This window comes from Pseudozyma hubeiensis (genome assembly GCF_000403515.1).
Source record: "Pseudozyma hubeiensis SY62 DNA, scaffold: PHS37, whole genome shotgun sequence".
NCBI lineage: Eukaryota > Fungi > Basidiomycota > Ustilaginomycetes > Ustilaginales > Ustilaginaceae > Pseudozyma > Pseudozyma hubeiensis.
In genome coordinates this window covers 71057-95403 of record NW_012133819.1, presented here as the reverse complement: position 1 = coordinate 95403, position 24347 = coordinate 71057, and the positions used below count along the sequence as shown (strand labels likewise).

Below are 24347 nucleotides of genomic sequence, written 5' to 3'. Positions count from 1 at the left end.
AAAACATCTCAAGCCACGCTCTCTTCATTTCGGGCCTTCGCCTTGGTATTCACCTATCACATCAGCATCCCGAATCATTATCATCCGTCCCTCTCCCTTCTCGCCACACCCTTGAACCTCAACTTCGGAGGCGCGTCTGCCCCATCATCCAGCGCCCGCTGCATCGCAGCCGCGAACAGGTGTACATCGCTCGACAGACCGACGTGAAAATGCACGTGTTCGGCGATTCTGCCCTGGCATCCGCTCGTCTCTTGTCCCAAGCTAACGTGATCCTGCGTGTAGCGGTCGTATGCGTTTTGAAAGTCGATCCACAAATCGCGCATTTGGTCGGCGACGGATCGCATTGTGGTGGCTTCTTCGTGCATGCGTCGCAGCGTCTTGACTTTCTTATCGTCGAATGTTGTAGAGAGTTGCGAGGGAGATGGAGTGGGAGGAGGAGCAGCCTGAGTCCGATGTCGAAAGGGCAATGTATGATCTTCGCCTGGATGAGCAGAGAACGACGTCGATGGGGATTCAAAGACTGACACATGTGGCGACATATCGCCGTCGTCGCAGATATTGGGTGAAGCACGGGCGAGCGAGAGTGAGGAGCTTCTCTGGAGTCGGGTGAAGGAAGGTGAGGAACCTCTCCGAGTCGGGACATCCAGCGAAGCATACGTAGGTCGGTTCTCCGTACAGTGGGATGTCTGTCGGCTCTCTGTCGACATTGGTGTCTGTTGGCGATTGGAAGAGTAGAATCCGAGAATGGTGCGTCCAGAGAATTGCCCACGAATCTTCCCTCCTCTTCCCCTACCGCTTCCTATTGGCCTTCCTCTCTTTCTTGTCGAGGCTTCCCCGCCCTGTGACGGACGTCCTCGCTTCGACGGCGAGGTCCTCTGACTTGACCGAAGAGCACTTCTCTCGCTACCAGTATCGCTGTCCTCTTCATCCTCGTTATACGACTCTGTCTCCTCACCATCCAGCCCAGCGACTGCCACATTCAAGTCCCGACAAGCCTCATCCTCCGTCTCTTCTCCCCGTCCCCTCATGCCACCGCTTTCACCACTTTCGCTCTCCTCATCGCCATCTTCCGCAACGTCTCCACCATCCTCTTCGCTGTCACTGCTGACATCCACCACATCGATCGCACGCTTCTTACCCTTATCGATCGACTTCGCGCCAACTTGCGGCAAGAAATCCGCTGCGTCGAGCAGAGTGTAGAGGCTGAGGTCGGGAAGTGGCGAAGCGAGTTCGGCGGTGTCGCGCCTGACGAGGTTCGGTGCGGAGATGCTTCGGATGAACGACCTGGAGGGTGCTGCTGTCGACTGCAGCTGCCTCGCTTGATGACCGCTGTCGTTGCTCGGTACTGAGATCTGAGCTGACTGGCTCCTGGTCTCGGCTTGAGCACGTGTGTCGACAGGCGCCGGCAGTGGCTCCGCTTGCCGATTGCGAACGACGACAGCAGGTATTGAGGGTTGAGGTGTGACCTCGCTGCTGATCTCGCCTCGAGCGCGTGTGGGGATTTCTGCTCCTTCGTCGATTCGGGTTGGCGGCTGGGTGGTGTCTCGAACCGTGTCATGGGTGGATGCAGACGGCGCCGAAAGTTGCGCTGGATACGACTCGAGTGGCGCGTCTGGGCGGTGTGATACAGGTGCTGTGGACGCCGCCTGCGTCGCCATCGCAACCGTCTCCCTGGTCTCCTCCGCTGCTGCATCTCCAACCACTGGTGACCCTTGCGACGAGTGCTGCGCCTCCACGGCCTCTACCGCCTCTAGCAGCTCTTCCACCACCTCCGTACTTAGATCCCCGAACTCACTCGCTGCCCTCTGCAAACCTGCCCCTCTCTCGTCCTCTCCTCCCCCCCTCTTCCCTACCCCGCTCCTCCTGCACCATTCTCAACGTCTTGCTCTCCTGCTTCTCTTTCTTCACCCTCACCTTCTCAGCCAGCGCCGCTCGCGCCTTTGCTGTCCTCGCCATCCTCTCCTCTTCATCTTCTCTTCTTCGACGACGAGTTCCAGTCGACGACTCTGCTACCGCTGCAGGCCTTGTCATTGCATCGATCCTCTCTTCCTTGACCTTTCGCGGCCTTCCTCTCGACGCCGCCTTCCGAATCGATGGGTCAACAGCAGAGTCCAACGACTTGCGCTTCGACTTTGTCGCCCTCCCGAATGGATCCAGGCATATCTGTGACACTCTTGATTCTGATTTGACGAACGATGTTCGTTTCTGCTTCGTAGCAAGCGGAGATGTATCGGCTGCGGAGCGAGGCAGTTGCGATTCGTCCCTTGTTTGCCTTCGGGTAGAAGTCGAAACTGCGGCTCTGATCGGAGATGTGGGAAGGGCTCGTGCTGCAGATCGGTTTGATTTGACGGCGATGTGAGAGGGTTTCTGTGGAGGTACAGCGTGGTCTGAGGATCTTGTCGGTTGAGACGCAACAGTCGCCTCCGGTGCTGCCGATAACGCACGGTGTTTAGATCGAAGTCCATAACCCATCGGCATTGTTAGCGTCTCCTCCGGGTGGTGGTCCTCTCGCTCTGCTGATTGGCTGACCGCTGGAGAAGCACGGTCAGAGGAAAGCTCGATCGCCTGCGAGGCGTCTTCCAGCTCGTCGATCTCCGGACAACTCGTAGGGACGGGCGATGAGTCGGGTCGATGTAGGACGTGCACAGCTTGTTCGTCTAGTAGTTCGTCGTGCTCGGTTTCGTCCGATTCAACTTGATCATCGTCGTCGTTGTGGTTCGATTGATGTTGAAGATCGTCATTGTCGTTTTGATCTGGATTGATCGTCATTGGCTGGTCAGCGACGCATTCGCTCTCTACCGCAGGCAATTCCGTCGCAGAAATCGCCACCAGTCCCCCCGCCGGATCGTTTTGAGCCTCACGATTACGTCTCGCCTCCGATCCACCCTCCTCACCATCCCCGAACGTTGCACTGACCTCAACCTCTCCAATCATCTGCTCCTCCCTCCACACCCCATACCCAACCTCCACGCGTCCAGATCTCACAGCTTCCATCTAGCTCTCTATGATACCAGATCCCACTCCAGTGTTGCTCGTGTTCACCATACATTTTTCCTCCTGCGAAGATGGTTGAGAGGTGGGATTCGAGATGTAGATTGGTGTGGTTGGGAGAAAGAGACAGCTTGTGCAATGGCTCGGAAAGGTCTGTGCGATAGAGTCAGCGCAGCAGCGAAAATTTCGCAAAGAAAGTCCCGTGCACGATGAAAGGGGAGATGAGCGAATTGGCACAAGAAAGAGCTTCATTTCGGGGTCATCCCTGCGGGACAATGGTCGAAGCGGTGGCGGTAGGGGTTCCGTTTCGACCGGTCGACGACATCTGATCCTCGTCCGTGCAGTGGATCGGACGAGGAAGAACACTTCAGAGATCGATGGATTGAGTCGTTGAGTTGATGTCTGACGACACACGCTTAGAAGCGAGCCAAAAGCTGATACAAGTTTCAGTCAGGCACCACGCTTTTCGGCTGTCTTGCTTTCAACACACACGCAAAAGACACATCTCTGCACCTTTTTCTCTCTCTCTCATCATCGCTCTATATTCTTCGCAATGTCATTCTGCAACCCTACGTACTCGCACTTGCAGGTTCGACGTCCGCCACCACTGGCGCTTGCTCCGCACTTCCGGGGAGCACCCTCTCCATCTCCCCCTCCCCCTGCTGCGCGAAGACCGCCAACCTACCCGCCGTGTTCGCCACCGCACTCGCCCTCTGTCCGCTCGGATGCGCATAGTAGCAATCCGCTCTCGTACATCCCAGCCCGAACCTGCACTGCACTTGACCACCGCTCGCGACGCTCGCGACGCTTCTGCCCTGCGGATGATCGAAGAAGCAATCTGCGCGCGTACACGCCACCCCGAACCTGCACGGTCTGCTCCCCGGTCCGCTGGGTAACGCCGTATCCATCGACAGCACCTCCTGTCTCCTCGTCGCCGGTACACCCCTGATCCTCGCTACAGCAGGACTCACGTGAGCGCGCGTACACTCTCGATCCCCGCACTCCGCTCCGTATCGACAGTTCTGCTGACTCAGCACCAGCGCATCCGTATCTCCCGCACCCGGACCGGCGTTGGCAGGGGAGGCGTGCGAGTAGATGCACACCGGGTTGGTGCAATTCAGGTTCCACCGACAGATCGAAGTAGAGGTGGGAGCGGTGGGGAAGTCGTTCGAGTGTGTTGGCGCGGAAGGTTGTGGTGGAGGAAGCGGCTGGTTGTTGGGAAGCATCGGGTCGATTCGAGCAAAGATGGAGGGTGACGCTGACGTCGATGGTTCGGTTGAAGAGGAAGAGGAAGGGATGAATTCGGGTGCTCGAGGATCCGGGATCCCCGCACGACCAAAGATGCTGACCCCATTCGAAGCTGGATACGGCGGAGGTGGTGGATCGTCACTCGCCGTGGAATCTGGGAAAAGTTCTCTTTGCGCGTTTTCGCTCGAATGTGTTTCCAACGAGTTTCGCACGGCTTGGTCGTATGCAGCGTTGAAGATTCGAGTCTCCCGCGCACCGCCGTTGACGGGTGGCGGTGGGTTGGTTCGTTTCTCCTGCGCCTTTTTGCGCCAGAACGCCTCTCCATCGAACGGTTCATCTGTTTGACGACGCGGTGCTGTTGACGCCTTCCACGCCTCATAACTGCTGTGATCTCTGGGCATCCTGTGGCGGACGTCTTCTCGTCGTTGTGGTTGTGTCGGTGGTGATCTACTCCGCCTTCTCTCTTCCCTCCTCGCTCCCACCGGCGATCGACTCCTCCTCTGATCCCTCGCAACTGCGCGCTGCGGAGACCTGCTCCTCCTCTGCCTAGTCGTCCTCCTCTGCGCTGTCCCCTCCACCGCACTCGCACCCACCTCCACCGACGCCTCCCCTCCTTCTCCCACCCACCTCTCCGTCTCCGTCCAGACCCACTCCGTAAAACCCGCATCGTACTCCCCTCCAATCAACTCCTTCATCTCTGCCGTGATCTGTTCGGCCGTCTTCTGATTCGCCAGCATGACAACGATGTACTCGGCCATGACGGGATCATCCTCGGAAGAGTAGCCGTGTTGTGCGAGTTGGCCTTGGATGCTGGCTTGGAGCTGTTGGATGTTGGGCGCTTTGACGTCTGCGATGCGGAAATGAGACATTGTGAAGTGCGAGTGAGTGGTGGAAGTGGTAAGGGGAAGTGAGGGTGAAAGCGCAGGAGGAGAACAACACACACAATATGTGGAGTTCTGGAATCTTGAAAAAGTGTGTCTTGCGACTCGAGCGATCGGATCGGGCAGTATCGGGGGAGGATCGGGAAGAAGGACACTCTCGCAGAAGGGAGCACAAACCATCGCAATTCCCCATCGCTCCCTCTTTCCTTCCCGCTTCTCCCTCATTCGCGACCCTTCCCATCACCCACCAACCGCGACACAGTTAAGGTCAATCTCAAGGCCCTGCAGTCCATCCTACTCGATCGTCCACGCCACAAGCTCACTGCGCTCTCTCCTAAACGGCGTTTGTCTGTCACCTCACGGTTCGAGGATTGTGTCTACTTCTACCTCTCTCCAGTCAACACACCCAGGCGAATCGCGATTCATTTGAGCTAGAAAGCTTTCATCCTCTCCGACGATGTTGCCACTATCGCTCCTCAACGCGGCGCAAAACAAACCTATGCTCGTAGAGCTCAAAAACGGATCCACCTTCAACGGTCACCTCGTAGCCTGCGACAACTTTATGAACCTCACCCTGCGAGAGGTGTACGAAACCAGCGCTGTACGTACCCCTCACCCCTCCTCTTGCTTTTGCTTCACAAATCTCTTCTCTTTGTACTGACATCTTGAATCCTCTGTGTGTTGTAGAGCGGAGAACAATTCTGGAAGCAAAAGGAGTGTTATATTCGTGGAAGCACTGTAAGTTTACCCCTCTCTTCCAATGATGATCAGAGAGAAGAAAAACTGACGAATGAACCGCTCTGGAAAAAACAGATCAAATACTGTAGGGTCGCAGATTCAGTCATCGACTCGGTCAAGGAGAACGAAGAGCAGGCTAGGAAACAACGTCAACACGGTGCAGGTGGTTTGTCCGGTGGTGTCAGTTTGGGCAACCGTGGTGGCCAAGGCGGCGCAAGGGGCGGTCATGGAAGAGGAGGCGGTAGAGGTGGTGGTGCGGATAGGGGCGCAAGAGGCGGTGGTGCAAGGGGAAGAGGTCGAGGCCAGTAAAAGCGTTTCGACTCAGCGAAAAGAAAACACTTGTATCAGTATCTCCTCGCATGAACTCGCTCATCCATCATCCAAGAGCTGCACAGTCCAAGTGTCTCGGGAGGAAAACAGATCGCATTGAAACGGTTGTCAGCGCGTTGAAGAAAAGGTATATCGACACATTCCCACATCTCCCCATCTACTCGGTCTTGCCAACTCCACGAATAGCCGAAGCACCAACGTCCTTCTCCTCACTCCAAAACCCTGCATCTCCACCACCTCCCGCAATCTCCTTCACCAGCTCCTTCTCCCCCTCCCCATGCACATGGCTCTTCAACGTCTCCACCCTCAACACCCACTCCCTCCTCCTCACCACCATCTCCTCATTGCTTCCCCTCCAAATCAACCTCTCCAACACATGCCTCACCCCACCCCGCACCACCCCATACACATGCTCCGCCAGCAACGCCACCAACACCGCCGCGACGATCGCCCCCGCCGCCCCCGCCGTCGGCACGCTCTTGGGCAGCAACCTGCTGAAACTCAACATCGACTGTCCATCTCCTCCGCCTACAGTGACGTTGTTCGGGTGGATGTGACTCCTCATCGTAGTCTCGTACCTGGAGTGACCTGCGAGGTGCGCCTGGTCCGACTGCTGGAAGAGGTACACCAGCGCCGCGTTGTTCAGCGCGGAAAGCCAGGCGATGAAGGAGAAGGTTTCGAGCCACGCCCCGATGGTTTCCGAGCGCACGGGGATGGGACGTCGGTTGTTGAGGCTGATCTTGGCCGCGTCCGAGCGCAGCTCGAAGAAGTTGTTGACGAAACCCATGACGGGAGAGAGCGGCCAGACGACGGACCAGAGCGTGATGTAGCCGAATTGGGTGGCCATCTCGGCGTAGTCGCCGAAGAGGTCGTAGGGTGGGAGGAGGAGTTCCTTGCGAACGCGGGAGACGAAGCGTCGTTCGGATTCTTCGCTTCCATCCAGCGGCGTCACGGCACCGGAAGAGGAGGAAGCGGAGGAATCGATCGAACCAGAGCGTTGCGGCGTCTTCTTCTCGGAACGCTCCTCCCTCCACTCGCTGAACTTTCGCATCAGCACGGGCAAAGCCAGTTCCGTAAACGCATTCACCAGCTGACTCGTCACGCTGACCGCAAACAGCTGCGTATGCATGCGATCCGGATTGATGCGGAAGTCGATCCCCTTCTCGCCGATCTTGCCCTGTCGGATCGCCTCCCGGATCGAATCCTGGAAGAACCCGCGCTGCACCATCGTCTCCATGATCGTCTCTCCGAACGGAATGTACACGTACGCAGACAGCGTCAACGCCCCGTACGCGGTGATCGCCTGCATCGCGAACCTCTTCAACGTCATCGAGTAGTCGTACGACTTGGCGCTAAAGTGGTTCTCCCACTTGGTGATCGCCACCGCCGTAGCCTGCCATGCGGCCATGATCTGCGGAATCGCCACCACCAACAACGCCGTCGGCACAAACGGCACCGCCTGCTTCAACGGTCCGTGGTACAGCTGCGTCACGAAGATCTCGACGACGAACATCAACGTCATCGTAGCCGCCAGCGCCGAAGCGAAGAACGCCACGATCGGCAGCGAGAGGACGACGCGCAGCTCTCGCCTCCACCATTCGAACACCTCTTCGGGTTCTTCCGTCGCAGGATCGATTCGAGTGGTTCGCGGAACGAAGTCGTGCCTCCTCCGATCCACTTCGCTCACACCTAGGGTGCCCCACCGGACCGCGAGCTTGCGCTCCTTCATCCTCCACACCTCGACCAACAGACACGACCATGTCACCAACCCCAACGAATAGATCGGCGAAAAGGGTCTGCCCACGATCCAAAATCCAGCCCCCAGTAGTGCAACGGGAGCCAGAGCCTGGAAATAGAAGTTGAGGAAACCAAAGTACAGCGCGACGTCTTCGCCGAAATGCTCCCTGATCGAGTCCAGGTCTTCCAACCCAACTCCGGAGAAGGCCTTGGTAGGACTGGTGTGAGACCATCTCTTGACCCAGTCCGAGTTGTAGGCCGGGTCGTGGATCGCGCTCATATCCACCAGATGCGGGAACTCGGAGAGCCCAATCCTCAAACCTGCACCACTGGGGACCTGTGCACCCGCATCCTTCACCGCGTGACTCGCCAGCGTAGGCAAGGTGAGCAGCGAGTCCACAAGCCGAAGTCTCGACGCGGGTGTGAGGTTGACACCCGCAGCCTGATCGTTCCCTTTCAAGCTCGAAGAGCGCGGTGGTGGAGGCTGGACGGACAACACACCGTGCAGGTAGTCGGACAGCGCCTCCTGCCTCGCCAGCTTTTGGAGAAGCGACGAGTCGGCTTTGACAAAGATCAAGATCTGACCCGACGCTTTCGCGCCTTCTCGACTGGTCACCTTCAGCCCCGTTGCGCGAATACGTGAGATCAGCGCATCGTACTCGGACGCGATCTTTGCTTTCTCGGAAGCGGGGACCTTGGCGTTGGCGCGGAGGTACTTTTTGGCAACGTGTTGGAAGACGAGGACGTAGTCGGCGATCTGCGAGTCCGCATGAGATTGAGGGATAGGATACTCGGATGAGGAGGATGTCGACTTGATGGTCGTCGAGGACGCCGAGTCGACCAGTGATTGAGCCGATTTCTGGACGGATGAGACGGCATCTTGGATGGGAGGCAACGCTTTTTCAGAGATGCTCGAAGCCGTTGCACCGACGCTGTCGGCGAGTGATGCGGTAGATTTGGGTTTGGGTGGGGTAGCGGGTACACCACCACCCGATGCAGCGTCGTGTTTGACGCCGTTCATGGTTGGTCAACGTGAAAGGCGGATGTTGGAAGTCGTGACGAAACCACGGAACCGTAGAAAGACGCTCCTATATCTTCGGAGAGATAGAGGGGCGAGCAGCGCAATCAGCAAACCAAGTCGGAGCGTGCCGAGGCTGTGAACACATGCTTGACGCAATGCACGTCAGAATATGCACGGACGCCCCGAGCCGCACGCTTCTGCCGCTGTCACTGTCCAGAGGCATGATTCCGTCATGTTGCGCCCTTTTATTTTATCGGAAACTTTTTCTCCACATCGTGTGTGATTCACCTTGGCGAACTCACACAGAGCGCTCACTACACCACGACTGTACAACTCGCACCACAGACTCGTTCGAGCCGATAAGATCGCTGCTCGTCCTCATCATAACGGAAAGTGAAGCAAGACAACGCTAGGTTGTATGATACAGCTACCAGCTTGTGGAATCAATCACGCCAGCGCAGCCTTGCGACTTCTAAGCGCCAAATACAGCATCACGAACAACGCCTCGATCCTCGCCTTGACCATCATCGTCGTACCGAAGCTGAACAGCCCTTTAATCAACTGTGAATCCAGCCCCTGATACAGCCCTTTCAATCCACCCCTCTTCACCGTCTTCCTCAACACATCCAGCAGGTTCCTATACATCCTCCTTCCCGTCGGGCTTCTCCACTGCAACCTCGTCTTGCACAGGATCAGCGGGAACACGATGACGGTAGAGATGCTGTTGCCGATCGCCGAGGTGACGAAAGTTTGCAACGAAGACGGTTTTTCTCGCTTGTCCTTTGGGATGAGGAGGGTTGAGATGGCGTTGGTGCTGTAGAACGTGAGCGCTGGTGAGATGCTGAGCAGCGCAGCCGTTTCGAAGCCTGACCAGAGACCGAGCCAGCCTTTCTCGGCGACGATCTGACGCAGAACGTCGGTGATGCCGGCAGATGCGGCGTATCCACCTTCGTCGTCGGATTCGCTATCCGAGCTGGGCTGTCCGTTGCTTTTGCGCTTCTCCTCCTGTTCCTTCGCTTTCTCCTTTGGGTTCGCGGAGGTCTGCATCCTCACCGTCACATTCGACAGTGGAGTGGTGAAGAACCTCGAAACGATCCCTGCCAACGCTCCGATCGCCAGATCCTCTGCTGCTGTGATCACAATCGCTTTCCCTTTTCCCTTCCCATTCGCCGGCGGTGGAGGCAGCTTTGCCCTCTTCCTCTCTTTCACCGCATCCATGAAGAACGACCGAAAGTAGAAGAAGAGGAAGTTGGACAGCGTGTTGGACAGCGTATCCGACGCAAGTCCTTGGTAGAGACCTTTGACGCCGTTCTGTTTGACAATCTCCTGGAGAGCTGCAGAGATCGACTGGTAGCCGCCTTTGCCATCTCGACCTCGTGATTGCGTCTGGCAGCGTGTGGAGAGCAGATCGAGTGGATAGACGAGCGTGTTGCTCGTGATCGAGCCCAACGCACCCGCTGTGGCTTGGGCGAAGGGCGGGAGTTCAGACTGAGCCATGACTGCGGTGTTCCAAAGCTTCGATTCGATCGGCCTGTGTACGACGTCGAGCTCCCGGGATCGACACTTCCTTTAGTCTGGAGAGGCGGTCGTGATCTGCGAGAGACACTTGGTACGAAATTCCAAGCGATTTGGTTGAAGATATAGACGGTCGGCCAAGCGCACCTGTTTGTGATAGTCGCCAAGCTTGAGTTCAATCTTCTCGTAAAAGCTTCTAGAGAGCACGTCGACGCTATTATCGAAGACAATGATGTTGATGGTGGTGGTTTTGTGGTGAAGGACAACGAGGAGAAAGTCTGACTGATGCCCGAAACGCAGAGCCAACTGCGGATGGCCCTAGAAATTCTGGCAGCTACTTTGCCGGCTTCTCCTCTTGCCTGTTAACCGAATTGCGGAGTGCACCGCGACTTATCTTTGCACCGCTCTGAGCGATTCACACGAAACAGGAAATCCATTTCGCGCTTCCAAAACCGGATCCAAAAAATAGCGCGGCCTGCAGTTGCGAATTCGAAAGCAGTCTTGCAAGCATAAGAAAGAAGGGTCTCTCTGCTTTGCGAGCACAAGCCTTAAATAAAATCCCGCCTTTTTTGCCTGCAACCTCCACAGCTGTCTGCGTGCGTCTTCTCTGTCTCTATGCGGAAGGCCTGGCTCAGCACGCAACAAAAGTTCTAGAAATTGCCTCTTCCAGTCCAAGAGAAATGACGTCGTTCGAGGCTCGCTGCCCTGATCTGGCAGCATCTCGGCGCCGGCATATACCGATCCATCCCGATCTCTGATGAAGGGCGACCTGGTGTTCATCACCCTTCCCTCCCCATCGTCCATACGACTCATTTCACACATCGAACAATCACACGCCATTTGTGTAGCATGATGAATCTGTTCTTGTTGGGAATGTATCGCATTCCATCCCGACTCTGTACTGTGTACTGTGCTTCGTCTACTAGATCCAATCCGCAGCCTTGGCCTGAACCTTCCAGGCGTCTGAATCCCGAATCATCTCCCTCGACTCCTTGGCCGGTCTCGAGATGGACGATCCTTGACTGATCCACGACATGACCAGCTTGACCAGCTCATCCGCGAATCCGAGCTCGTGCAGTGCCACCGCATCCTTCTCCAAGCACGCCCGCACACTCTGTGACTGCAGTGCCGCGTCGCCCGATCCACCCACCACGTGCCTCTGCAACACCTCGGACGCCAACGCCGCGTCCAACTTGATCAACGAACCCACCACCTCGGCCATGCCGGCTCGGAACGCATCGCGCGTTCCCGCAGGTGCAGAGAAAGACGCGTCGATCAGCGACACGATGGCTTCGCGGCTCGGCTGGCCGACGTTCTTGGCTGGCGCGTTCGACAGGACATGCGCAAGCGCCACAGCGAACGAGTCGGCCAAGTCGGCTGGATCGGTCGATCCACCTGCTGCGGCTCCTGCCAAGCCGGCAGAGGCCGCAGCAGCGTTGACACCAGATCCCTCGCCCAGACCGGCTCGTGCACCTTGGACGAGCTCCACAATCACCGGATCCACACGCGTCTGCAACCCCATCAGGTTGCCCAGCGCCACTCCGGCTTTGGAACGTACCGTGGCGCTCGATGCATCCGATACCGCCTTCTGGTACGATCGCTGCAGCTGCGGATAGAACGGTCGCACCAGCGCGGGGATGCGGCGCACCATGGTGTCCAAGCTCGTCAGAATCGCCGCTTTGACCGGAGGAGGATGGCGGTCGCCGCACAATCGGATCAACGGACCGATCATCGAAGTGACAAACGGCTTGATGGCATCGGCCGACGTTCGCTCCACGATGTCCGACAGACCCAAAGCACCGTTCTGTCGCTGGTCCGGAGTGCCGTTCATGAGACCGGCAAGGAACACGGGTACCAGCGGCGAAGCACCCTTGGGTCGGCAAAGACCTGGAAGATCACGGCCCGCAGAGCCCGTGTTCTCGAGACTGCGACGCAGAGGTACGACCAGTCCTTCCAGCTCGTCCTTGCTCACGGTCTTGAGACTGGCTTCCAACGCTTCCCACGCCGCGTCTACGACAGCCGGAACCGGGTCGTCGAGAAGCGACACCAGCTTGCGCAGCCAATCTACCAGGTAGTCCGACACATCCACCGACGGCTTCTTGACCTGGCAGAACACCTTGAAGAACTTGCAGCCGGCAACACGTTGCTGCGGCGACGTATTGGATCCGGCCCAGCCGAGCAACAGCAGCATGGTCTGATGCAGGCCGTCGACGTCCGAGACCGAGCCCAGCAGAGCCTCGACGGCAGTCTGCAGGTCCGCGAGGATCGTCTCGTCCTTCTCTGTGTCCAGGGCCTTGGAAAGCGCTGTGAGGATGTTCGAAAGGCGTCGGTTGAGGGCGGTGCCTGCAACGCGCACCAACACGGCAAGTGCACGTGCATTGAACGAAGTGATAGGCTGTGCAATGAGCGTCGGCACCAGCACCGGGAACACAACATCAGAGCGGGCACGCATCACCTCGCGCAGCGCGGCAAGCGCCGTCTCGGACGTGCCACCGCTCGTGTCCGAGAGCGCCTCGAGCAACGTCGGGATGGTCTCGTCGATGGCACGCGGGCCGATGTAGGTCTGTGTGGCATCGAACGCCTGAGCGGCAGCATGCCGCACCGACTGCGACTCGTCTACGAGCGCCTGTCGCACCACCGCGATGATGGCATCCTCGTGGTCCTCGAGCTGCGTCTTCGTCGAGTTGGCCAAGACCTCGGTGACGGCATAGCAGACACCCGATCGCGTCTTGGGGTCCTCCGAGGTGGCACCACGCATGCGCAGGATGGGGATGGTCTCTCGCAGGATCTTTTCGCCGAGCTTCTTGACCAACTCTCCGAGTGTTCGGGCCGCCATCTCGCGGTTCTCGTCGCCGTTCGAGGCCAGCGACTTGATGAGAATGTCGAGCATGGTCGGCAGCACCTCGCGGGCGGTGCGTGGCGTGTTGTGCACCAGCGCCTTCCACGTGTGGATGGCCGCTTGTCGTACAGGAATGTTGGGGTCCTGTCGAACGATGTAGATCGACGCCAAGATGCGGTCGCGCCTCTCTTGGCCGAGCGCATCCACGAGCGCACGCTGCACCGAGTTGTTGGCAACCGACTGCTCGATGTCCTCTTCGACCCCTTCGTCCTCCACCTCGTTCTTGCCCGAGATGCCCGACAATCGGAAGAGCAGGTCGGCAGTGAGCTGCAGCGACGACATTCGGATACGCCAGGCCTCGTCGAACAGGCCCGTTTCGAGATGCGGCAACAGCAGGTCGACAGCCTTGGACGAGTAGTTGGCGATGATCATGCGGCCGGCACGCATCGATGCCTCGCGCACCGTCTCGGCGTCGTCGGCGATGCCGCTGAGGATGGGAGGAATGATGCGGCCCAGATGAGGAGCAAATCGGTGACCAAAGGTGGCCGGCAGGTAGATGAGCAACGAAATGTGACCTTCTCGAACGTAAGCCTTGGGGTCCGAGGCGCTGTTGATGATCTCGGGCAGCAGATTCTCCATGCGCTCCATACCGAGACCCGCCAAGACTTCGGCGAGACCCTGCGCGGCACCCTGGCGGTCGACACCGGTGGCATCGGATCGCAACACACCTAGAAGCGATGGCACCAGGTCGACAAAGTGCACTTCTCCGAGACGCTCGACGAGCGTACCCAGCGCCTTGGCAGCCACCGCACGCGCTTCGGGCACGGGCGAGATGAGCACCAGACGCACCATGGGGATGAGCTTGCCGAGGTACGGCACAAAGTCCTTGGAATCTGTGAGACCTGCCAGGTTGCCAACGATGCGGGCAGCATCCTTCTGGATGGTCGCACTGCGCTCCTTGAGACCACGGTCGATGATGGGGACAACCAACGCGAGCGACGGCGAGTCGATGTAGTGGACAAAGCTCGTCTCGAGGACACCTTTGAGTGCCGCGCCGGTCTTGGTGTTGGGGTCGATGAGTGCCTTGAGCAGCACGGGGACGAGTTGCTTGATCTCTGGGTTGTTGATCACTTCGCCGAACTGCTTCAAACTCTTGTTGGCTGCTGTGCGAACCTGCGTGTGCGAGTCGGTCAACACTTCACTCAAACGCGGGATGACGGTCGGCAGCGAGAGCGACAGCTGCTTGGGAGCACAGTACGCCATGGCGCCGAGCAGCTCGATGGCGCCCTTCTTGGTCCTCCACTGCTTCTCGTCAAGACCAGACAGCAGTGTCGGCAGGATGATCTTGACACAGTGGCCAGATACGTTCTGCATGACCGCCTTGGCCGCGTCCTGCGTCGCCTCGCGCACGTCGCTCGAGACATCGCCGAATCCGGCGAGCAACTGCGGCAAGATCCCGATGATGTAGGGCTCAAACAGTCTCTTGAGCGTCAGCGTCAAAGTTTCGTAGGCGAACATAACACCTTGTCGGCGCGTCGGACTCTTTGCATCTTCGAAAGCGTCGGCGAGCTTGTTCATGACGTCGAACTCCTTGATGCTGCCGATACCCCGACCCATGACAAGACCGGCCAGTCCATAGGCAGCACCACGTCGGCCCGCGTACTTGGCGCCGTCAAACAGCTCGCGGAAGAGCAAAGTGAAGATGCGCGGCACGTCCTTGCTGATGGCTCGCACGAGGGGTGGGAGACAGTCTGCGACGGCGGACTGCACAAGCTCGGACGGCGTCTTGAGAGCGTCGATGAGACGATCGACCACCTTGCTGACGCGAGGATCCTTGGGATCGAGATGGCGGGCCTCACGACCAAGCAGAATGACGACGGCTTCGGTGATGCCGTCGTCTGCTTTTGCTCCTGCCGAGTTGCTGAAGAAGGCTTCAAACATGGCGATCAGCTTGGAGAGATGCTGCTTGCCGTGGAGATCGATCACGTAGGTGGCAGCCTCGAGCATCTTGGGACGCACGTCCTCGCTGCGATCTCCGAGCGCTTGTCCATCGATCAGGAATTCGAAGAAAGCAGGCACGTCGGAGCCTTGGAGGTGAGGAGCTAGGTGGCGCAGCGCCACAGCGATGGCCGCTCGCGTCTGCCATGGATCTTGTCGATTCTTGGTCGACTCGATGACCATGCCGAATCGGTCGTACTCGGGAGCCAGCACCTTGTTCCTGTCCTTGTACAGCTGGCAAAGCTTGGCGACGACGCTCGACACCTGCTCAGGATGCTGTTCAGTGGCGGCCGCCAGAGCGCGGGCACAGCTGTCGCGTACGTAGGTGTTCTTGTGCTCGAGCATAGGGATGAGCGGATCGGCAAACGACTCTGGCACGTCGAGACCATTTTCCTCCCACGCCTTCTCGGCGAGTCGAGCATTCTCCTCGTCCTCGTCGTGGCAGGCCAGCCAAAGCTCCACAGGGAAGTCGAGGTCGGTGAGATCGAGCGGCTGAATGGCTTGGAGACAGCCATTGCGGACGTACACTTCGTCGACCATGGTATTGGAGAGCAGCTTCTGGACCTCAGCGGGGAGCGCAGTGGCTCGGAGCGCCTCGCCCAGATCACGCAGCGCCGAGACAGCATCCTTGGAGATCTGAGTGTGCTTGGCGACGATAGTGACGAGACTGTCGATAAAGGACGAGCGTGGATAACGCATGTCTTCGCAAGCGGAGCCATGGAAGTCGATGAAGTCGAGCGACAGCTGGATTTGCTCTAGCACCGAGTCTGTATCTTCGGCATCCACTCCAAAGCCACCGGCACGCACGATGCGTACGATGAGCGGGTCGATGAAGGCAACAGAAGCGGGATCCAGAGGAGACTGTTCGGACAAGGAACGCAGTCGATACAGGATTCGAAGGACGAGCTCGTTGATAGGTTCAGCGCGGAAGTCCTCGCGGACCAGCTCCTGATCGATGCTGCGCAGCAGCGCAACACCGACGAACATGGAGTAAGCTTCGAGTCGCAGGGAACAGCAGCTCGACAGAGCCCAGAAGGCCTCTTTTGCGTCCTTTTCGAACAGGAAGCGAGCTTGTGAGATCTCGCACGTAGCGATCACAAAGTTGACGAGCGTCTGCATGTATCCCTCGATCTCGTCAGTTCGAGCGCCAACGATGGAGGAGACGGTGCGAAGTGAACGCACATAGCGGGCTCGGATCTCTTCGACCTTGGCGCGAGCTTGTGCCTCGATCTTGGATTGCGCTTCGACAGCCGCCTTCTGGTCCTTGGTGAGCGTCTTGTTCTGAGCTGCCTTCTTCTTGGCAATGTCGGCACGAAGCTCAGCCTCCCACTGCTCCATCTTTGCATTCTTGTTGTTCTTGTCGACGGTATCGTCCTTGGTTGCGGAGAGAACGTCGACGTACAAGGTGCCGGGCTCGGTGCGCCACATGCCCAGATCGTTTTGCGTGAGAGCACGGAGATCGTCAAAGGGAGAGTCTGCCTCAATCTGCGTGACGAGCTCGGCCATGACAGAGTCGGGAGCCAAACGTACGAGCGTCGTGAGGGCGGCGAATCCGGCTTCACGCATGCTTGCATCATCGATGGCAGTGCGCACGACCGAGAGGAGGTCCTGCTGCTTGGAGGTGATGAGATCGACGGGAAGGATCTTGGCCTTGAAAGTGAGATCCGTGAAGCACGAGGTGCCGCGGTCGAGCAGATCGGCGTGATGCGAGAGGACGAGCGTATCTACGAGCGTCTTCTTCCTGGCCTCCGGATCGAGTTGTTCGGAGAAGGAAGAAGCCGCGGACAAAAGACGGCGCAAGTCGCGTGCGCGGGTCTCGGCAGACGGCTTTGCGTCTTCGGCGTCGGCGGAAGCAGATGCCGCAGCCGCACCGGTCGCCGACGTCGAGGAGGCTGTGCCGTTCGGCTTGGAAGCTGATGAAACGGATCCACTCGTATGTGCTTGGGACTGTTCGAGAAAGGCGGAGATGCCCGATGTGATGATGTCGTGTATGAGAATGGGTTCGGTCTGCGCAAGGTTTTGTACCAGGGTGAGGACCGAACGCTTCGAGCTAGGGCCCGTTGCGTGAAAGAGGATGTGGATGAGAGCGAGAGCAACCTGGATCTGTGCAGGCTTGTCAGCGGCCAGAGTCTGGGAACGGCGCACGATGACAGCTTGCAGAGCGTGCGAAAGCCACAACTCTTCTTCGGGAGTGGCGATCTTGCGGAAGACCTTGTCGGCGAGGAGGAAGGATGGCTTTGGGTCGACGACCAAGATGGCCTCGAGCGCAGCATTCTTGCGCACCACGTTGTCGATCTTGTCAGAGCCGAGACCGCCAAGACGACCTTCGAGGACTGCAGCGGCGACGTAGCCCTCGAGAGGGCCACCAGGAGCAGTGAGCGGGTTTGTGGAAGCGTTCTTGAGGTTGGCTTCAAAGGCGGGCAAGAGCGTCTCTGCAAATGTGCGGGTGGCGGATGTGGCTCTCTGCTCGTCGGGCATGTGCCAGAAGAGGTCGCCGATGGCCATGCAGACGGCCTTTCTGATCGGGACCTTGGAGTTCTGCATCTCTTTGACCAAGACTGCGGAGACAGACGGAGCCGGCACGGTGTCTGCCTGGCCGATGAGCCACTCCAGGTGGACTGCGATGCATCGGACAGCGGCATGCATGGACGCCTCTTGCGCTTCCTTTGCGAGAAGGGAAGCAACGACTTCGACGATGGAGGAGCTCTTTGATGCTTGTCCTGGGGCGACGGAAGAGAGCATGAGATAGATGGAGGTCCTGGCCTCGGGAGTAGCTGCTTTGCCGCCTTTGAGAATGGCCAGGAGCTCGTCTACGACGGCGGATTTGGCGGCATCGTCTTGGCTGATGCGTGCGGATAGCACCGAGAAGAAGGCGGACGCCTTTGCTCGGGTGGCTGCATTGGAAGATCTCGAGGCAGAGACGACTGAGGTCAGCAACGGCTTTGCATGCGGGCCGACGTCGAGCTTGACGGCAGCAAAGATGCGTGTTGCAATGGGGAGGACGACCTCAGGAGAGCGGAGAAGCATCTTCTCAAGTTGCGGTCGGAGGGTAGAAGTGAAATCATCCTGTGTGACCTGCTCTGCGATGAATTCGTCGAAAGCGATCAACGAGTGCTCTGGGACGACTGTTTTGGAGGCGACAATATGCGTGGTGTAGAAGGCGAGAATCTGTTCCTTGGCTTGATTGACGCAGCTGCGTCCAACACCGTCGGGAGCACCCTTGACCTGTTCAGAGCCTGCGCGGAGCCTGACGCAGACGCCGACAGCCTCTCCGAGAAGAGCAGAAGCTCGGATGGCTGCAGCTGGGGCTGCAGTAGCGCAGAGGGTGCGTATGAGTCGAGGAAGGTAGGCATGCGCGTTGCGCAAGGTGCGCCGGGTGAGCGTGATGGCGTTGCTCTTTACGCTGTATCTTCCGATGGTATCGGCGAGTACGGCATCGTAGGTGGTTGCGAGGAGCTGAACGAGCGAATCCCACGTGGACGATTCTGGTGCTTTGGGAGCATCGGTGCTTGAAGCGCAGACGGTGGAGTATAGTGCGCACACGTAGGCGTGGAGCGCTGTGATGGTGGGAAGAGTGGTACTGGAGGAAGCAGCGGTGGAAGGCTTGCAGATGCGCTCGGCTTCCCTCTTGAGCCACGCAAGGGCATGCTTAGCGACAGCACCCGTCGAGTCTTGCGAGGCGGCTGCCTGGTCTACCGAGATAAGCTTAGAAAAGACGCTGAGAGAGGCGAGGCGAGAGTCGCGATCAACGTATCGTGAGTAGGTTCGGAGTAGGATGGTGACTAGCTCTGCTCTCTGGATGGGTTGAAGCTCGGTGAGCTGCGCTGCCTTTGCGGCATCTCGTTGCAGGAAACGGATGCGCTGGCGTGTGCTGGTGGAGAAGAGATGGAGTTGAGCAGCTTGAGCGAAAGCAGGCCAATCGACGAGAGGGTCGATGTTGTCGACTTCGTCGCCCGAGACGCTCATCTTTGCGGGAGCGAGGTCGTCGTCCGAGTCGTAGGGATCCTGGTGCGGCTCAGTCGAAGCACGCTGTATCCAGTTTCTGAGGTCTCGCTTTTTGGCTAGCATGCGACGCGGAACTGTCGCAGCAACAGCAGCTTGCTTCTGTGGCACAGGAGGAGAAGCTTCCCGACGTGCAGTCTTGGTTGTAGCGCGCTGGTAGAAGCGCGCTGGTAGATGGGATGCGAGCTGAGTGGACCAAGATGGCTGAGCGCAGAACGGATTGCGGCATCGCCGAGAAGAAACTGTCAATTGGCCCAAGCAGCAAATCACTTTCCCACTCACCACTGCCTTGCCATAGAAGAAAAAAGTGTGGGAAATCTCACGTGGACCGTGTGAGGGAGAGTGAAATCTTCTCAACGTCCGAACGATGATCGGGTGATCCGTGTTCGAGTCAACTCTCCAAGATCACACATCTGGACCCTATTTTTATAATACAGCCTCGTGGAGTCACAGCAAGCTTGCTCCTTGCAGCCACAACAAAGTGACACGAAGGCGGAAGCGCACCAACGGAACGAAAAAAGCGTGCGGCCATCTTCTTTTTCCCGCTCGGCCCATCCGAATTGGCGGCGCAACGACGGATTGCTGTTCTGAGTCACAATCGCGACATTCTTATCTCGCTTCTATCCTCTCGTCCATCACATCCGCAGTCACATCCATCACATAACAAGACGGACATTGGCTGTCATTGGCTTCAGAACTCCTCCGTGACTACGCCTATCAACAACACCATCATCATCATCATCAAGCAACTCTCGCCAATCTAGTAAAGACCACACAAGCATGTCCGCGATCAAGGACGCACTGGCCTCGGCCGCAGAGGCGCTTCACATCTCCGGCGACAAGGACAAGAAGTCCATCGGTGGTGGCGCTCCCGTCTACGTTGACGAAAAGGCCGGCAACGACGACTCTGCAGACGGCTCCAAGAGCTCGCCTTTCGCCACCCCATTAGCCGCTCTCCTCGCAAAGGGCCAGGACGCTTCCGTCTTTGTCAAGAAGGCCGATGCCACTCCAGGTCAAGACGGTGTCGATGCAGACGGCTTCGCGCCCATCTCGGCCTCGGCTGCCAAGAAGGTCAGCAAGCTCTACGCAACCGCCCTCAAGAAGAAGGAGAAGGCCAGCGAGCAAGCTGCCAAGGACGAGGCGCAGGCCGCCAACGACGAGAAGAGGCTCGAAGAGAGCAAAATGGTCGTCCTCGAGCAGCCCTCCACCTCGGCCAAGAAGATCAAGATCAGCCAAGGCGCCAACTTCCGCGACCAGCGCGTCAAGATCTCCGGCTGGGTCCACCGATTGCGCTCCCAGAAGGATTTGACCTTCATCGTCCTTCGTGACGGCACCGGCTACCTCCAGGTCGTGCTCTCTGGCAAGCTTACCACCACCTACGACGCCCTCACCCTCACCACCGAGTCCACCGTCGAGATCCAGGGTCAGCTCAAGGCTGTCCCCGAAGGCAAGACCGCTCCCGGTGGTCACGAGCTCGTCGCCGACTACTGGAAGTGCCTCGGCAAGGCTCCCGGTGGAGACGAGGCCTACACCAACGTCGTCGCAGAGACCGCAGACCCCAACAGCTTGGCCGACCGTCGTCACCTCGTCATCCGTGGCGAGACCGCTTCCGCCGTCCTCAAGGTTCGCTCCGAAGTGCTCAAGGCCTTCCGCGCTGAATACGACCACATCGGCATGACCGAAGTCACTCCCCCTTGCATGGTCCAGACCCAGGTCGAAGGTGGTTCTACCCTGTTCAGCTTCGACTACTACGGCCAGCCCGCCTACCTCACCCAAAGTTCGCAGCTCTACCTCGAGACCTGCCTTCCCTCGCTCGGCGACGTCTTCTGCGTCCAAGAGTCGTTCCGCGCCGAAAAGTCGCACACCCGTAGACACTTGTCCGAATACACCCACCTCGAAGGCGAGCTCGCCTTTATCTCATTCGACGATCTTCTCGAGCACCTCGAACAGCTCATCTGCGGCACCCTCTCGCGCGTGCTCGAAGATCCAAAGACAAAGGCCCTGCTCGATCAGCTCAACCCCAACTTCAAGATGCCCTCGCGACCTTTCCGTCGCATGGACTACAAGGAGGCCATCCAGTGGCTCAACGACCACGACATCCCCAACGAAGACGGTCAGCCGCACAAGATTGGCGACGACATCGCTGAGGCGGCGGAACGAAAGATGACCGACGAGCTCAATGTGCCCATCTTCCTCTGCCGTTTCCCGCGCGAGATCAAGTCGTTCTACATGAAGCGTACCGAGGGTGACGAGGAGTTCACCGATTCCGTGGATGTGCTCATGCCCGGTGTGGGAGAGATCGTCGGTGGCAGTATGAGGATGGCCGACCAGCACGAGCTGTTGGAGGCGTACAAGAACGAGGGCATCGACGCTGCGCCTTACTTCTGGTACACCGACCAGCGCAAGTACGGAACCTGTGAGCACGGCGGTTACGGCTTGGGTGTCGAGCGTTTCTTGGCGTGGCTCACCAACAGGTGGACCGTTCGTGAGGCTTCGTTGTACCCTAGATGGACTGGTCGTTGCACTCCTTAGAAGGTTGGGGCTACCTTTGAAACTTAGCAATTCAAGGCAATCGGTTTGGCTTACCATCACGTTGCGACGAGCGGGTTTGTGCAAGAAAGAACTATGCGGAACGTTTTGTATTGTACTTTTTCACTGAGAAAGCAGGGTGCCAAGATGACATGAGTTACAGCGAGTGATACGATGCTCATGAAAGAAAAGCCCATTGCGATTGATGTAATTCGGCGATGGACCGTCGTCTCCTTGATCAGGCCGACTTCACCGCCTTCTGACTCTTCTTGATCGCTCTCTTTCGCGTCGCGACCTGTTGACCATACGTGTAGCTCAACAACCAACCCCTCGGCAACAGGAACGTGGTAGCCCAATCCACCACGGCATGTCCTGGCCAAGGAGTCGAAGTGTACGGTCTACCCAGTGCACCACCCTGGCTACCCAACGTCTTCAACACCTGCTTTACATACTGTTTCGGCGTAGGGATCATGGCGCTGCTTCTCCTGATCTTGCTCAGGTTGGAAACGACAAAGTAGGTGTTCAAGAGTCTGACATCCACCTTGCTCCTCTTGAGCTCCTCGCCCAGAGCTTGGGACCAACCGCTGAGGAAAGCTTTGCTGCCAGCGTACGTTGCCAACATGGGGGTGGTCACTTGACCGGCGAAACTTCCTAGGTTCAACACCAACCCCTTTTTGCGTTCGACCATTCCGGGAATGATCATTCGCGAAACCCGAAGCACGGAAACAACGTTGATCTCGATGATGTCTTCCATCTCTTCTTCGGTTGTCTCTGCGAAGGTCACGGGCATGTTGTGCGATTTTCCGACGTTGTTGACCAGGACACCGATGTTGAGATCCTTGACGGTGTGTTGGAGGGATTCGTACTGACGTTCGTCTCCGAGGGCAAAGTCGATGGCTTGCGTCTTGGTTCGAACGCCGGGAGTGGCAGCTTCGATCTCGGCTGCGATCGAACCGAGCTTTTCAGGACTACGAGAGACGAGAAGGATGTTGAAGCCTTTGCGAGAGAGTTGCAGCGCAAACTCGCGGCCGATGCCGTCGGTGGCACCGGTGACTACCGCCCAGGAGGCGCGAGCGAGGTCCTTCTTGTTTGCTCCATATTTCGAGACGGAGGTACCGGGGAGAACGTAGACATCGGCAAAGAGGTGGACGAGTCGCAGCACAAAGGTGCCGACAGACAGAAGACCGATGAGCGCCAGCACTGCAAGCGATGCGGAGAGCGGTGTCAATCCATGGTTGATTCGCAGACCAACATGGCGCAAGAGACCGTCGACGTGCTGTTCGATCGTCATATTGAGGTCAGATTCCAACGATGAGTACCGAACACGTTGCTGTGTTTCGTGGCCGCGGTGGATGATGATGATGGATGCGGAAGAAGATTGTTGCTCAGACGAGATGACGGAACACGGTCAAAGCGCAACGCGTCTTTTGAGTTTTACTTTTGGAATGTTCGATCGCTCGCAAAATGTTGAGTCGGCGCGTATCGCGTATCGCTCCGCTGTCTACTTGCCGGAAGTTGCCGGACTTTTCTCAACGATTATCTCGTGTGGCTTTCTTCTGAAAGAGTCCACCGACGGCAAGGAATGAAGTCATTGACCATCGTAGGTGGCATAGCGAATGAGCGTCTTGTCAATGATTCTGTCATGATCGGGGCCGAAGCTTCAGGACAAGGTACAGACTGACCCCCGATATGTAAGAGGTGCAGATCTGAAGATCGCTCCGGCACATAGAACCGCCTGCCGTGAAAGAGCAATGACAATCGCACCATGTCGCTCAAAGGTCTCGGCCGTGATTCAGCATTTGATCTTGTGCCATGAGTCCATAGTTGACATGCGTCGGACAGCGGCTCACTTCAACCGCATAGGACAAAGCGTCGAACGTATGGATCGGAACTCAAAATGGTGCGACCCTCGATCCGACAAAAGGACGGTTCTGAATGCAGTGGAATGCTTTGCGCATCAACACAAAACATCAACCCTTTCCTGGGTACTTTCGTCATTGTCGACCACTCTGTATCTCGTTGTCAAGCACCTTGGATACCGAGACCACTTCGGGACGCTTGGACCTCCTCCATCAGGTCAAGTTGGTCCGAAGACAGCGAACGCTTGGACCTCTCCACCCGGTCAAGTTGATCCGATGACAATGACCTGTAGGTCAAAGCAACAGCCACGGAGCTTTCGCGTCGAATACTGTTATGCGAGTGCACCCTATGCGCAGCTGTTCTTGCTTCTGAAATGTCTTCTATTCGGAGCGGAGACCCGTCAGAAGGGCTGTGCTTCTATCCAGCCTGTGCATGGTGAGTCTCGCACACGCCAGCGGACCGTCAACCACATGTTGCCCACCTGTACCAACACACTGGCCCTCGATCGGTTCTCCTTCTCCGCAGTCCTGAGCAGAGGCACCGCTTTCGGCTCGGGTGGCGCGCTCGAGCCTGTCCGATCCGAACCCAGCCACCGTCTACACGCGTCGTCATTCCTTTGACACCCGCAACAAAGAATTAGCGCACCTCCCACGCTTCC

General features: G+C 57.9%; 9 protein-coding genes across 9 annotated transcripts; 2 read left to right on the top strand and 7 right to left on the bottom strand.

The window, feature by feature from the left end:
- Positions 1-80: 80 nt before the first annotated feature.
- On the bottom strand, positions 81-1658 carry PHSY_003623 (ubiquitin carboxyl-terminal hydrolase; the record flags this gene model as incomplete). Its single annotated transcript, XM_012334241.1, has 1 exon — positions 81-1658. One exon carries the CDS (start codon positions 1656-1658, stop codon positions 81-83), a length of 1578 nt encoding a protein of 525 aa, XP_012189631.1.
- Positions 1659-1791: 133 nt separating this feature from the next.
- PHSY_003622 (hypothetical protein) lies at positions 1792-2769 on the bottom strand (the record flags this gene model as incomplete). Its single annotated transcript, XM_012334240.1, has 1 exon — positions 1792-2769. One exon carries the CDS (start codon positions 2767-2769, stop codon positions 1792-1794), a length of 978 nt encoding a protein of 325 aa, XP_012189630.1.
- A 470-nt stretch (positions 2770-3239) lies between these two features.
- On the bottom strand, positions 3240-5108 carry PHSY_003621 (hypothetical protein; the record flags this gene model as incomplete). Its single annotated transcript, XM_012334239.1, has 3 exons — positions 3240-3393; positions 3677-3879; positions 3963-5108. 3 exons carry the CDS (start codon positions 5106-5108, stop codon positions 3240-3242), a joined length of 1503 nt encoding a protein of 500 aa, XP_012189629.1.
- A 1237-nt stretch (positions 5109-6345) lies between these two features.
- Positions 6346-8946, bottom strand: PHSY_003620 (plasma membrane stress response protein; the record flags this gene model as incomplete). Its single annotated transcript, XM_012334238.1, has 1 exon — positions 6346-8946. The coding sequence occupies one exon, from the start codon at positions 8944-8946 to the stop codon at positions 6346-6348; it is 2601 nt and encodes an 866-aa protein (XP_012189628.1).
- Positions 8947-9393: 447 nt separating this feature from the next.
- PHSY_003619 (mitochondrial carrier protein) lies at positions 9394-10443 on the bottom strand (the record flags this gene model as incomplete). Its single annotated transcript, XM_012334237.1, has 1 exon — positions 9394-10443. One exon carries the CDS (start codon positions 10441-10443, stop codon positions 9394-9396), a length of 1050 nt encoding a protein of 349 aa, XP_012189627.1.
- Positions 10444-11383: 940 nt separating this feature from the next.
- Positions 11384-19366, bottom strand: PHSY_003618 (likely GCN4 translational activator Gcn1, fragment; the record flags this gene model as incomplete). The annotated part of the gene is made up of 1 exon (XM_012334236.1): positions 11384-19366. One exon carries the CDS (start codon positions 19364-19366, stop codon positions 11384-11386), a length of 7983 nt encoding a protein of 2660 aa, XP_012189626.1.
- Positions 19367-20080: 714 nt separating this feature from the next.
- PHSY_003617 (hypothetical protein) lies at positions 20081-21832 on the top strand (the record flags this gene model as incomplete). The annotated part of the gene is made up of 1 exon (XM_012334235.1): positions 20081-21832. One exon carries the CDS (start codon positions 20081-20083, stop codon positions 21830-21832), a length of 1752 nt encoding a protein of 583 aa, XP_012189625.1.
- Positions 21833-22067: 235 nt separating this feature from the next.
- On the bottom strand, positions 22068-23120 carry PHSY_003616 (hypothetical protein; the record flags this gene model as incomplete). Its single annotated transcript, XM_012334234.1, has 1 exon — positions 22068-23120. One exon carries the CDS (start codon positions 23118-23120, stop codon positions 22068-22070), a length of 1053 nt encoding a protein of 350 aa, XP_012189624.1.
- Positions 23121-23658: 538 nt separating this feature from the next.
- On the top strand, positions 23659-24309 carry PHSY_003615 (hypothetical protein; the record flags this gene model as incomplete). Its single annotated transcript, XM_012334233.1, has 1 exon — positions 23659-24309. One exon carries the CDS (start codon positions 23659-23661, stop codon positions 24307-24309), a length of 651 nt encoding a protein of 216 aa, XP_012189623.1.
- Between the last annotated feature and the right edge of the window lie 38 nt (positions 24310-24347).